At 36.4% G+C, this 12,581-nt stretch overlaps 1 protein-coding gene across 12 annotated transcripts in view; it reads left to right on the forward strand.

Annotated features, from left to right (window-relative positions):
- The window catches only part of DST (dystonin), a 289,433-nt gene that overhangs the window by 249,031 nt on the left and 27,821 nt on the right, over positions 1 to 12,581 (forward strand). For all 12 annotated transcript variants that reach the window (XM_063150658.1, XM_063150659.1, XM_063150655.1 and 9 more), the window contains 9 exons: positions 64 to 165; positions 1,060 to 1,233; positions 2,083 to 2,238; positions 4,450 to 4,647; positions 5,142 to 5,270; positions 8,088 to 8,258; positions 9,593 to 9,748; positions 9,968 to 10,174; positions 11,842 to 11,961. In XM_063150658.1, the coding sequence (XP_063006728.1) occupies positions 64 to 165; positions 1,060 to 1,233; positions 2,083 to 2,238; positions 4,450 to 4,647; positions 5,142 to 5,270; positions 8,088 to 8,258; positions 9,593 to 9,748; positions 9,968 to 10,174; positions 11,842 to 11,961 (1,413 nt within the window). The remainder of the gene's footprint in view (positions 1 to 63; positions 166 to 1,059; positions 1,234 to 2,082; positions 2,239 to 4,449; positions 4,648 to 5,141; positions 5,271 to 8,087; positions 8,259 to 9,592; positions 9,749 to 9,967; positions 10,175 to 11,841; positions 11,962 to 12,581) is intronic.

Below are 12,581 nucleotides of genomic sequence, written 5' to 3' on the forward strand. Positions count from 1 at the left end.
TACAACTTTCAAAAATAACAGCATTTCTCTGCTCACACTTAAATATCACACTGTGATTTTCAGGCATTATTTGACTGGGTGGACATTGCTGGCAGCAAGTTAGCATCTATGTCCCCAGTTGGAACAGATCTGGAGACAGTGAAGCAGCAAACAGAGGAACTTAAGGTATGAACTTTAATTTCCTTTATATTTCCATTTGTCTGTATTTTTCTGTGTTGTGCACTATTTTTGAGAGTCTAATATAATTTTCATTTTCAATTTTTAGTGAAGAATTTGCATGAAAATTTAAAAATATTTAATATCAAACTTTTCATTTTAAAATGCACTTAACTTAAAAAACTATTCCAAATTTTGTCTAGGCTACATTTTATTTTTTTCTGATAGCCCAAAAATAGTTGTAGTGTCATTCATTCTCTTTCAAAAACTATGAAGTTATTATGTGCAGGATTCTTCTGCTATGAACTTTATGTTTTCTTGTTTCTAACATGAACAATTTCTTTGAGGCTATGAGAGAAGGCCTCCAAAGCTTTGCTTATGCCATTAGAGCCTTTATGTAAATGCTTACACAGATCATGACATTCCCAATATGTGAGTAAGGTGAAAATCAAAATTCCAATCTAATTTGGAAATCTGTCTGCAGGGATCTGTACTTGTGACCAAATATGCTCCTGATGTTGGGATGCCGTTGTGCCATGTTTAAAAAGCAGAGATATGTGAAGATCAGAGAAGGTTCTTGGTCTTGTTGCTCAGTTGTAGATTTTGTTGGCTGTGGGCAGTTTGTTTTATGTATTTTATGATGGAACTTCAAATGAATTGTGACCTTACATAGTTCAGAACATATGTACACAAGATGCTTTCAGACTTTTGCACCAATTGTGTGTTAAAGAGGGTGTTCTACTAAAGAGAATTTGCTTTCACTTCCTTTCAAGAATAATTCCATTTGAAAGTTATAACATTATCCCCATCACAACCACAAGAGCTAGAACACAGAATCATTCTGTGATTCTATAATCATTATTTGTTTTTCATTTACTTATTTTCTTTTTCTATTTACCATAGCAATTTAAGACAGAAGCTTACCAGCAGCAGATAGAAATGGAAAGACTGAACCATCAGGCAGAACTATTGCTAAAGAAAGCAACACAAGAGAGTGACAAGCACACTGTTCAAGACCCCCTCTCAGAGCTCAGACTATTGTGGGACAGCCTAGAAGACAAAATTATAAGTAGACAGGTAAATAAGCTTGGAGATGGGGGCTTTATTAATGATTTTGTTTTTTGTGAAAAATTCTTTGTTATGCATAATACTTACATTAATTTGCACGTTCCTTTTAGTTTGGAAGCTAAAAAACTTATATATAATAGCATTGAATTGTACAATTAGTTTAGTTTTTAAAACTTTTTTAAACCTTTTTAAATTTTCTGTCAGTAATGCTGTATTGAATGATTATTATTGCATTTTGGTTGTTTGATGATGTCTTAAGTAGCAGCTGAAAGCATGTTTATATGTGCAAAAGTAATAGTAGGTGCTGAGCTGAACATTTGAATAAAATCCCATTAACTTAATATTAAACTATTTTGTTGTTATTTCCTTAAATTATCAAGCTGAGAGATGTGAAAGAGTCCTTTGAAGTGTGTTATTTTTTTCTAAATTGAATAATTTCATGACAAAGAAAAGATTTTAAAGAGATCAGGCACCAAATTGCATTTATATTGAAAATATGTTTTAAGTGATAAAAAGCTACTAATACATCTGATGAAACAGCCTTCAATCTTACCTCTGGTCTGGTACCATCTTACCATAGGGTTTACCATTCTCTTCCCAACCATTTTGTGTATTTCTTTTTCTGTTCTATATTAAATGGAATTTGAGGAATTTGAGCCTGGAGTGCAAGGCTTTACAAGGGAATTGCTAACTCAGCTGTAGTTATAAAGCATTGCCTGCACTGGGTAACTGTTCCTCCCTGGCTTTTATTCTGTCTTCTGTGTGGACTCTGCTCTGGATTATGGTGACTAATGGTAATGGAAGACAATTCAATTGCATTGTGAAACGATTTTCTTGTTAACTTTATTTTTGCTTTAGCACAAGCTGGAAGGTGCCTTGTTGGCCTTGGGGCAGTTCCAGCATGCCCTGGATGAGTTACTGGCATGGCTGACACATACAGAAGATTTGCTGAATGAACAGAAACCCGTGGGTGGAGACCCCAAGGCTATTGAAATTGAACTTGCCAAACATCATGTACGTAATTATAAACAATATTAACCAAAATGTTCTTTTGATATTTATCATAGGGATGAGTCTTCTAGTAAAACTTTGCATTTGATAAATAATTCTCTACATACACTTTCAAGATGCAGACTGTAGCTGGAATGAAGGCTTAGAATAAGTAATATCTTTCCTCTTACTCCTCCACATGCCTTCCTTTCTTGCATATGCTGTGCAAGTGTGATAGGTTTTAGCCAAAAATAAACAGCTTACCTTAGACTCCACCTCTAATCACCTTTCTTTGACCTAGGGAATTCAAAACCTGAACCTCCCTGAAGCAGTAAACTCCTTGAGTACTGCTGTTTAAGCCAGGCCTCACAAGCTGTATGACTCTTGCATATCTTTGGTTCTTTCTTCCCTCCCAGAAAATAGTGATTTGTTCTGAATTCTGCAAAATTGTGTGTCAGTTGGGTTCAGCTAAGATGGAAAATGCTTCTCTGAAAATCTGTGCAAACTCCCATCTTTATCTCTGTGTTACTTGCAACATAGGGTTAAGGGGTTTTTGTTTGTTTGTTTTAGTATTTTTACTGATCATTGTTATTTTGAAGCCCATGGAAGGATGATTCTGCTATGCCTTTATTTTTAGAACATCTCCTAGGACTAAGATATTTTCCCTGCCTCAGTGTTTAGCTCTGTGCTCTTCATAACAATGTGTTCTTTCTAAGCTTGAAGATTTCAATCTAACCTTATAATTCCTCTCCCTTTAAATCTGCCATTTAAATTTTGGCTTGCATAAGATGTAAAAAGCGCTCAGAGTCCATTTTGGATTTTGAGAGAATTGATTGAAATTGACAGTACACAGATAATTAAAGTATTTTCATTGTCTGTGTTAATGCAGCTATGCAGCTTCTGAAAGCTTTTGGGTGGTCAGTTGGAACTTGAACAGAATACAGTATCTACATAGCCTGTGTGACTATTGTTATAAACATACCCTTTTAAAACAAAGTAAATAAAATTACAAAACCGGGTTCTGCTCCACGAGCCTTTTGTGCTCTTATCGAACGGAAGTGTTTCACTAGTGAAGAGCATCGAGACATCATTTGTGTCTGTGCTGAAGGAGTTCAGCAAACACATGAATGAATCTACTTCCTTTTCATAATACAGAGTTTATAGGTTAGAAAGTTCACACAGTAGTGCATCCTGTGGTAGCCTGTAAAAACATCCAACTCTTGAATAACTTTGGAAAGAATAGACCTTGTTCTTAGTGAGTCTCAGCAGGAAGGAAGGGATAAGATGCATCTGCTTCTTTGAATACCTTTTTTTACCCTGTTAGGAAAATAAAATAATCTGATTCTTAGCTTAGAAGAATTAAAGTAAATGTGATGTGTGTTTTGTATTCAAGGTCTGCTTGTGACTTGCTATTTCATATTGTGCTCCACATAGTTTATTTTTAAGTTTCTTTGTATTTAGCTTTGCATTTTTTCCATATGCTAGTACTCTGATGGAGGAGAGTTTCAGTCAGACTCTATGGAAGATAGGAGTCATAAACTTGAAATTCTTAGATAGGGTTTACCATTCTCTTCCCAACCATTTTGTGTATTTCTTTTTCTGTTCTATATTAAAGCTTTTTTTGCCCTGCCCTCCATCCTTCTGAAAACAGCATTTTATCCCCAAATGTACCTTTTGCCTTTTATGGTTTTTACTGTGGTTGGTGATAAGAAGTTTTCCAGCAGATGGAGGAGGTCTTTTGGTGTTAGTAGTACAACCATCCCCCAGCTTTTAGCACAGGTCAAGTGTCCTGGTAGCCTGAAATAATGTGAAAGGAGTTGTAGCCGTGAAATGCACAAGAATTCATTGTGGCAGCTGGGTTGTTGTATAGCACAGCAGGCACATAGTATTCAAAGAAAAATCCTGTTAAAGAAAAGTATATAATAAATTTAAAAAGTGAATAAATAATTATTCCCTACCACTACTAGAAACCTTTGATAATTTCAGAAATATATGCTTTCAGAAGGAATATATTTGTTTTTTTGAAGATACAAAAATAAACTTCAGTATTTTGCTAGAATGGTTACTGTCAGAATTGTTAGTGCATTTGATTGAGGAGATCTAAGAGCTTTAATTTCTGATACCTGTGCTGATGTTTAACTATTGTCTTGTCCTTGGGCTACTATTGGCTGAATCTCTGTGAGCGCCTTCATTCAGTAACTTACTTGATTTGACCATGCTGTGTTACAATTGTAGGTGCTACAAAATGATGTTTTTGCTCATCAGTCTACGGTGGAAGCTGTTAAAAAAGCAGGAAATGACCTGATTGAATCAAGTGCTGTTGAAGAAGCAAGTAATTTACGGAGCAAGTTGGAACTCCTGAATCAGCGCTGGCAAAACTTGTTGGAAAAAACAGAGCAAAGGAAACAGCAGCTGGATAGTGCCTTGATCCAGGTGAACAGGAAATGATCAAATACAGAGATAACTCAGAAAAAGTGTCTTTTACATGAAATACACAGATACATGTATTAGAAGTTGGCCTAAATCAAAGCCATTATGCAGACGCTCCTGAATCTGGAGAAATTTTGAATCCAGCTGTATCTTCCACAGCTGGACTTTGTCCCTTACAGTGCTGATATGAGAATTCAGCTTTTGGTCTACATGTTTGTAAAGGGTGTAATTTCTGTTTAGTTGTATTATTCAGGGAAAACATTGGTCTCACAGTAGTTATTCTGACTACTTTTATGATTTCTATGGTTTTTGTCCTTTAGATTGAATTCAGCTAGTTTGTTAGTTTGCTTTTTCCTTTTTTTCTTTCTTCTTCTTTAATTTAGTTTGATTATTACAAATTTCTGATTATATCAATTGCCAATCTGCTTATGCATCTGAACTGGTTATTGTAATGGAGAGCATTTAAGTTATCTCTAAAATGATGTGGTATAATTTAGGCTCAAGGTTTCCATGGTGAAGTTGAGGATCTGCAGCAATGGCTGACAGACACTGAACGTCAGCTGTTGGCATCAAAACCTGTTGGAGGCTTACCAGAAACAGCAAGAGAGCAGCTTAATGCACATATGGTAAGTATCAGTATTAGAATGCTTTGCAAATTGAATTTCAGGACTAACTATCTTTTAAGAATGTTTTTTGTAAATACAGAGTGTGTTCTATATATCACAAGGTCTGTACAGTGTCTTAAAGAAATTTAATAGCCTTCAAAACAACACTGTTATTTACAGTTTAGTAGCCTGTTGGGATGTGCCCAAAGCTGAAGCATTATTAGTGTTGAGACAAATAAAACAACTTTTGCATCTTTACAGAAGGTGATTTTTCATGATTTCTATTCTTCTTTTCCCTTCTGACCCCATAACTAAGTTTATGATTTTTCTAAAATTTGAGGATGAACCTAAAAATGGCCCACATTCACTAAACCTTAAGAGACTTGATCCTTTATTCTTTGTTTAACCAAAGCTGACAGTAAAGTCAACATTAGCATAGAAATAAGAAGGACTACTGGCTCATAGAGGCTGTGCTTTGATTAGAAATGGCAAGCTGACTGGGATGACTGAATTATTCCCTTTCTTTTAAGAAACATTCTGTGGATTTCTCTGCTTCCATAGAACCATAGAGTTTTTAAAAAGACACTTAAACTTGATCTCTTGCCTCTAAGGAAGGTGGTTCTTACTGCTCCATTTGTGTAAAATCATGATGAGCTTTAGGCCAGGATATAAGCCCAAACCTGGTGATCTGAACCTCTGAATTCCTGGCTCAGAGGTAACAGTGATACTTACTGAACTGTACTCGAACTGGAATATGCTTGACTTGACACTTCCAATTAGAATGCTGAATTGTCATGTTAAAAATCAGATTTTTTTTTGAATGGTGATAAAGATCATTGGTTACCAACATGGGGCACTTTTTTCCCCCCTTCCTTTTTGTCCTCAAAAATTTGCCAGTATCTATAACTGATAGGGAAAGTAATTTACAGTTTTAAAATCATATAAGACAGGAAACTAGATCCAAACACAAATATTCCTGTTGTTTTGAATCCCTATAATCCTTTTCTATTTGTCATAAAGAAAAAACAAAAAAGGGAGAAAAATAGGTGGTAGGGTTTTTTCCCCCTGTGAGAGTGGACTCATGATTCTCTTAAAGTCAGTAGTGATTTTTCCCTTTTTCATCCTGCACTTAGATCAAGATGCAAAAATTTTCATGGAAGGCTTCAGAATTTTCTTTTAGTACATTCTTTGCTATGCAATTTTTCTACACTTACAAAGGCACTTAGTTAAAGGGCCCTTAGTTAAAGGGCCTTTATGTGATAGAACAAGTCTGACTGTCCCCAGTAAAATGCACTCTAGATGTACAATCCCTCCCTGACTGTACATGTGCATTTTAACAGGATGTTACTGTCCTGGTGGCCATCTGCAGGCATTGACTTGCTATCAACCCTTAAAGCACAGAGCTTGATTTCTTTTTGATTAAACCTTAGTGCACATGTGCAGATATGTGTTAATTCTCTCCTTTTATTTTTTTTTCTTTTTTCTGGAATGTTGAGGCCACTTGTCATGTTGTCTACTACATGCCAAATTCTAACTTGGCTCTCAGTAGTTTGAGCCAGCTGTGTCAAATACTGATGTGAAACTGAAGGAGAAAGTTCTATACTACATTTGATTTGTTCCTCTTTGGAAGTAATGTTATGAACCATGTTCTTTAGTACAAGGCCTGTTTCCACAGATATGAATAAAAGATATGAATACAAGAACCTCAGCCATAATTGGTTCACAAATGGAGTTGAGATTGGGCTGCATTTCCAGCTAAAGCAGCTCCAGGAAAACAAAATATATGAAGAGACATTACAGAATACCAGTACAAAAGGGGCTTAAAAAGACACCTTTTTAGCTATCCCAGTACTGCTCAGACCATCCCTCTCCTTTTCTTAAAACAATCACTGTTTTCAGTTTCTTCCTGAAGTAGTAGGAGGAAGCAGACTAGGGGACGCCACTTTCCATAGTCCTCAGAGAGAAAACAATGAAGCTTTCTGTTGTGTCAAAATCTTAATCTCATGAATGAGCCTGCTTCTTGCTTTGCCCTCCTATGTGGTCAGGTACAGAGCCCTGTGTACAGTATCTCTTAGCCCCCCAAAAATGTCTGGTTTGGGCTCTTGTCCTGAGTGTCACGGAAAAGTACTTTTCTTCTTATTTGTAAACCACTTATTCCTCATCTCCTTGTGAAGATGTTCCTCATTTGTGAGTCTGCAGCAGCTTCATTGGTACATTTTGATTTGTCTGTTACCAATACTGAGCGTGTCTGTTTGAGTCAGGGGGATGCATGGGAGCTCCCAGACTTTTGCCAGCTTACCAACATGATTTAAACAGCATAATTATTAGAATAGTTTACAGGTAAAACGCATTGTTACCATTATTATTATTACAGCTTTCTTTTGATGTCTGAAATGTCTTCAGTGCTCATGCCTGGCAAGTGAAGGAAAATACTGACAATGTACAATAAACCAGCCCTCCCAAGCTGTCCTACCCACTTTTGAAGGGTACTGGATAGGTCTGGACTTCCAGCACACTGTGTAATGCTGACACTTTTTGTGTTTTGGCCACAGATGGACTTTAGGCCAACCAAGTTGTAGCAACTCCTTCAATGAGTGCATAGTATTTACTTTGCCAATCTTTGAATCTCAGAGAAGACACTGGCAGACGATACAAGTTTTCATTTCCTGAGGAACTGTGTCCCTCATTTTCTCATTTGGCTTTCTATGAATTACATGTGTTTCCTTTATTAGTCTTAATCATACCTGCTAAATGTTGGGGGAGGAATAAATATTATACGGGTTTTTATAAAGAGTATTGAATTTCTACCTTATTATTTCTGATAATTTCTTTATTTAGGAACTTTGTGCTGCCTTTGAGGCCAAAGAAGAGACATACAAGTGTCTAATGCAGAAAGGCCAGCAGATGCTTGCAAGATGCCCAGAGTCTGCTGAAACAAACGTTGAGCAGGACATAAATAACTTAAAAGAAAAATGGGAATCTGTGCAAACAAAACTCAGTGAAAGAAAAGTAAGTGTTTTTACATAAAAACAGAAGTGTAAAATATGCATTTAAGTGTGTTAATGATCAGTAGTTTTATGGATGCATACTTGCCTGATTTTTTACATTTAAAATCAGTTGTAGAGACTGGCATAATTCAGTAATGTGTTTAGAAAGTACTGGGGAAGATAAGATTCAAGAAGTTAATTATCCATAACTGGGGAGGAGTATGGTGAGAATGGCCCAAGTCTGTTTCACAGAAATATATAAACTAATACTGTTAATGCTTATTTGGCAGGACTATGGGTTTTATGCGTTTTTTTGCAGTTATGGGTTTTTATTCAGTAATGGACTGAACGAGAGACTGAATGATCCTTCAAGTTTATCTCCTCCTCAGTACAGAATTGCTGTGTTAATTTTCTTAGATTTTAGCCTTTTTTTATTAACATTCCCAAACACTTGGCCTTTTACCATTTACTTCAAGTGACTACCTTCTGTTCTAACAGATCAATAGCATGATTTCACTCATATGCAACATACATTTTCTTGTTATTAATTTCATGTGGCTTTCATTCCTTCACGAAATACAGTCCACTTGTTCTAACTCAATCAAACCCATGATTGCAAACAGAGAAACTGTCTGTACAGAACTGATAAGTATAAAGCACAAATATTTAACTCACACCTTAGCTGTATTTTAAAGTCATAACACTGATGTATCTCAAGCTAATAATAAAGTAAAAATGACTAATTAATACTCAGTACAAGCAGCTTCTTCTAGGAAGGTGTAAGGTTGAAGTGCTCAGTGAGGTCAGCAATGTAAATGTTTGAAAATCTCTCACTGCCATTTCATGATCAACAAAATTTTGTATCCCAAATTAGTTTCTGTTTGGGCCACCAAAATGACAATTGGACTGAATTAAAAAGAAGCACTCTAAGAAAACTTACTCTTCATTAAGTGCAAGAGAATAAATTTGATGACCTACCTGAGGCCCTTCCAAGTGCACTACCACCTTAGATTTCTGAAATTTTACTGGTTTAGCATTGAACTTGATAAGTCCAAATGTCCCATTTGGATTAAGTAGTAGGAAATATGCTCTAATGTGGAAAAATTTATCTTGATACTAGGTGGTGTATTTTCAATTCATCTGTTATGTGTAATTTTGCTGTAACTCCTGTATCCATCTCCTTGAATATGCTTGAATATAGGCTGTTATTTTAAAACTCAGAAACTTTGAATTGGAAAAGTGCTTTAAAATGCTAAAGTAAAATGGTTTACTCCAAAGTGCTGAACTAAAATGGTTTCCTTGGCTGAAGCCCCCGCACACTATCAGCTGCTAATAAAGTATGACCTGTCTTTGCAGACCAAACTGGAAGAAGCCCTCAATTTAGCAATGGAGTTCCACAACTCACTTCAAGATTTCATCAACTGGCTTACTCAGGCTGAGCAGACTCTAACTGCAGCTTCTCGGCCAAGTCTTATCTTGGACACTGTCTTATTTCAAATTGATGAACACAAGGTATGTAAAGAAACAGATGTGTAATGTTTTTCTCCCACTCTGTGGAGATACTGTAACAATGTCCAAATGAATCCTATAATGCTGGCACTCAGAGAAACATTTCATTTGTTTTAAAATTGTGTTTTGTAGTCTTTCTCACTACATCATTCTTTATCAGACTGGGTTTTTTCAGTGTTTACCCAACACAGTATTCAGTAATTTTTACCCTTTTTTTCCAAGGTTTTTGCCACAGAAGTGAACTCTCATCGAGATCAGGTCATAGAGCTGGACAAAACTGGAACCCATTTGAAATATTTCAGCCAGAAACAGGACGTTGTCCTTATTAAGAATCTGCTGATCAGTGTGCAGAGTCGATGGGAAAAAGTAGTTCAACGCTTAGTTGAAAGGGGAAGAGCTTTGGATGATGCAAGGAAAAGAGCCAAACAGGTAATGGGACAACAGCTGTTATAGAGCTCTTTGAACTTAGATGTAATTGCATCCAGATTCTTGAAGAGTATGATGCTTTAAAGCACTTACAAAGCAAGCCTGGGTTTAGTGTAACAGACAGTGTTGAGTTAGTGGAACGATTTCTGTGATTCAATCCCAGAGCACTTCATTTGGGAAGTGAAAGCATCATTTTCAACCCAAGCAGTGACTTCTGTCTGCAGTGTGGGATGGTCTGAAAAAAGAAAGTTACGGTATGGATTCCAGATGTGTATTAGTGCCATCTGTCTTCAAAAAGAAGTTTCATAATCAACCCTGTATATTTTAAAGAATGTGATGAACCCTTTTCACTAATCTGTGGGAGTATTCCTTAACATTTTCTTCCTGGGTCTATGTTGTGTCCTGATTATACTCAACACTTATCACTCAATGTCTTATGTTAGTTACTAGACCATTATCTTTTTTGTGGTAAGATATCTCCATTTATTTCCTTATAAACCCAGAGAGGTTGTTTTTTGGGGGGAGGGGGCTGTTTTCACAGTTTTCTTTATTTGGGAGGATGCGTGTTTTTTTCCTTAAATACATATTTCCCTCACTGAAGAACAGAAATTATAAGAAGCAAAATGTGTGAGAGGAATGTAAGCTGTTTAAATACCAACAGGAAGTTCTAGCTCCATTCTCTTAAGGGAACATCATTCAAGATTTGGTGATGTTCACAGCTAAACCATGTTTCAATGTTCTCAACTACCACCACTCAGCTCATAGAGCAAGAAGTTCTCTGGACAATGAATTAGCCCATAAGCCAATTGTGCTTCTTATTTTCCAGCAGTTTCTCTTGTGCACTCACACACACAGCAGTCTGCAGTGAGATGGGTTTCACCTCAATATGCATGTAGAAAGCTGAATACAGTGTTATTAAGATGAAAACTGTGTGTGTGGAGTGTGGAAGGAGTACTGAAGGCTACTAGTGTCAAGGCCTGATCAACAGCCCTGAACAACAGTGTCTTAGATGCCTTGAAAGGTTTCTGAACTAGTTTCTTGTGCTTCCATGTGTAGGCAGCCCAGGTAGGAAGAATTTTCAAGACAGAGAGAAATAGCCAGCTTAAAAAAATCAAAACCGCAACGGATTACACTTGGTGAAAGCTGGTTGAATTTTTACTTTTTCCCTGCTTCCTTCCCTGAAGTGCTCGTTCCTTTGAAACAGGAAGGAAGATCAAAAATCTGTTCCTTGCTCATCAAGATAGCATTTGATATAATGAGAGCTTTTAAGAGTGTTACAGGGAACATCTTGGGCAGTCATCCAGACAGAAGTTTTTCCCAGAGATTTCCTGCCATGGTCCCATATAAGCAATAGCTAAGCAGTGTTCTTTCTGTATTTACTATCCATTAATAAACCTGTAGAAATCTAAATGACCAACACACCAACAGGTATTACCACTATGTCTCTGACAGATACATGTGACGTGTGCACATCATGTACATTAAAGGTGGTTAACTCACTTGGTGAAGGGAGTGGGCACATGGCTAGACCAGTTCTGTTTAAGAGACCAAGGAGAAAAAAACCATCAAATTTCGTCAAAGTTTGCCAGTCTTGGTTGGGGTTTAATGCTTTTGGACTGTTTTATGAACCACTGAATTTTAAAGTCTATGCAAATCTGACTTTCCTTTAGTTTCATGAAGCCTGGCATAAACTTATGGAATGGTTGGAAGAATCAGAGAAATCTCTGGACTCAGATCTTGAAATTGCAAATGACCCTGACAAAATAAAGATGCAGCTTGCACAGCATAAGGTGAGTCATGATACACAAAATTCCCAGTGAAATGTAGGTAAGTGGCCTTGCACTCTTCAATCATCAAAGAAAGTAGATTTGTGGCCTCACTGCAATGGGATGTTTATTCACATCAAGTTAAATCATGGTATTTTAACAGGATGTGAATGAAAATAACTTTTCACAGTACCTTATATGTGGGGGAATGGTTAAAAATGAAGAGGAAAGAATAACACAGCACCACGGAAACTTTAAAAAGCAGATTAATACCATTGCAGAATAGGCTGAAGAGGCTTTCTTTAAGTTCTTAAACCAAACATTTACTGTCCACTTACTTGGGTTGAGATTTTTCTTTTAATACTTCAGGACAACTTCAAAAGTGAAAAATAGTTTTAATCTAATATTTTGATTGGCAGTTGCTTTTTATGTCAAGTGGAAGTGTTGATGAAATCTCCTAGAAAACACTGTGACAGTATTAGAGCAAATACTGCCTCCATATTTCTCTTTATTGGATTCAAAATTCTGAAACCATCTTTTCAGAAATTCAGCTGTAAATATGTAAAAATCTCTCTCATTCACTTGGCTCTTCAAACTTGTAATGATAATGTAAAGCTCTGTAATTCCATCAGACACAACAAAAG

Source organism: Melospiza melodia, chromosome 3 (genome assembly GCF_035770615.1).
Source record: "Melospiza melodia melodia isolate bMelMel2 chromosome 3, bMelMel2.pri, whole genome shotgun sequence".
In the NCBI taxonomy this organism is placed as follows: Eukaryota; Metazoa; Chordata; class Aves; order Passeriformes; family Passerellidae; genus Melospiza; species Melospiza melodia.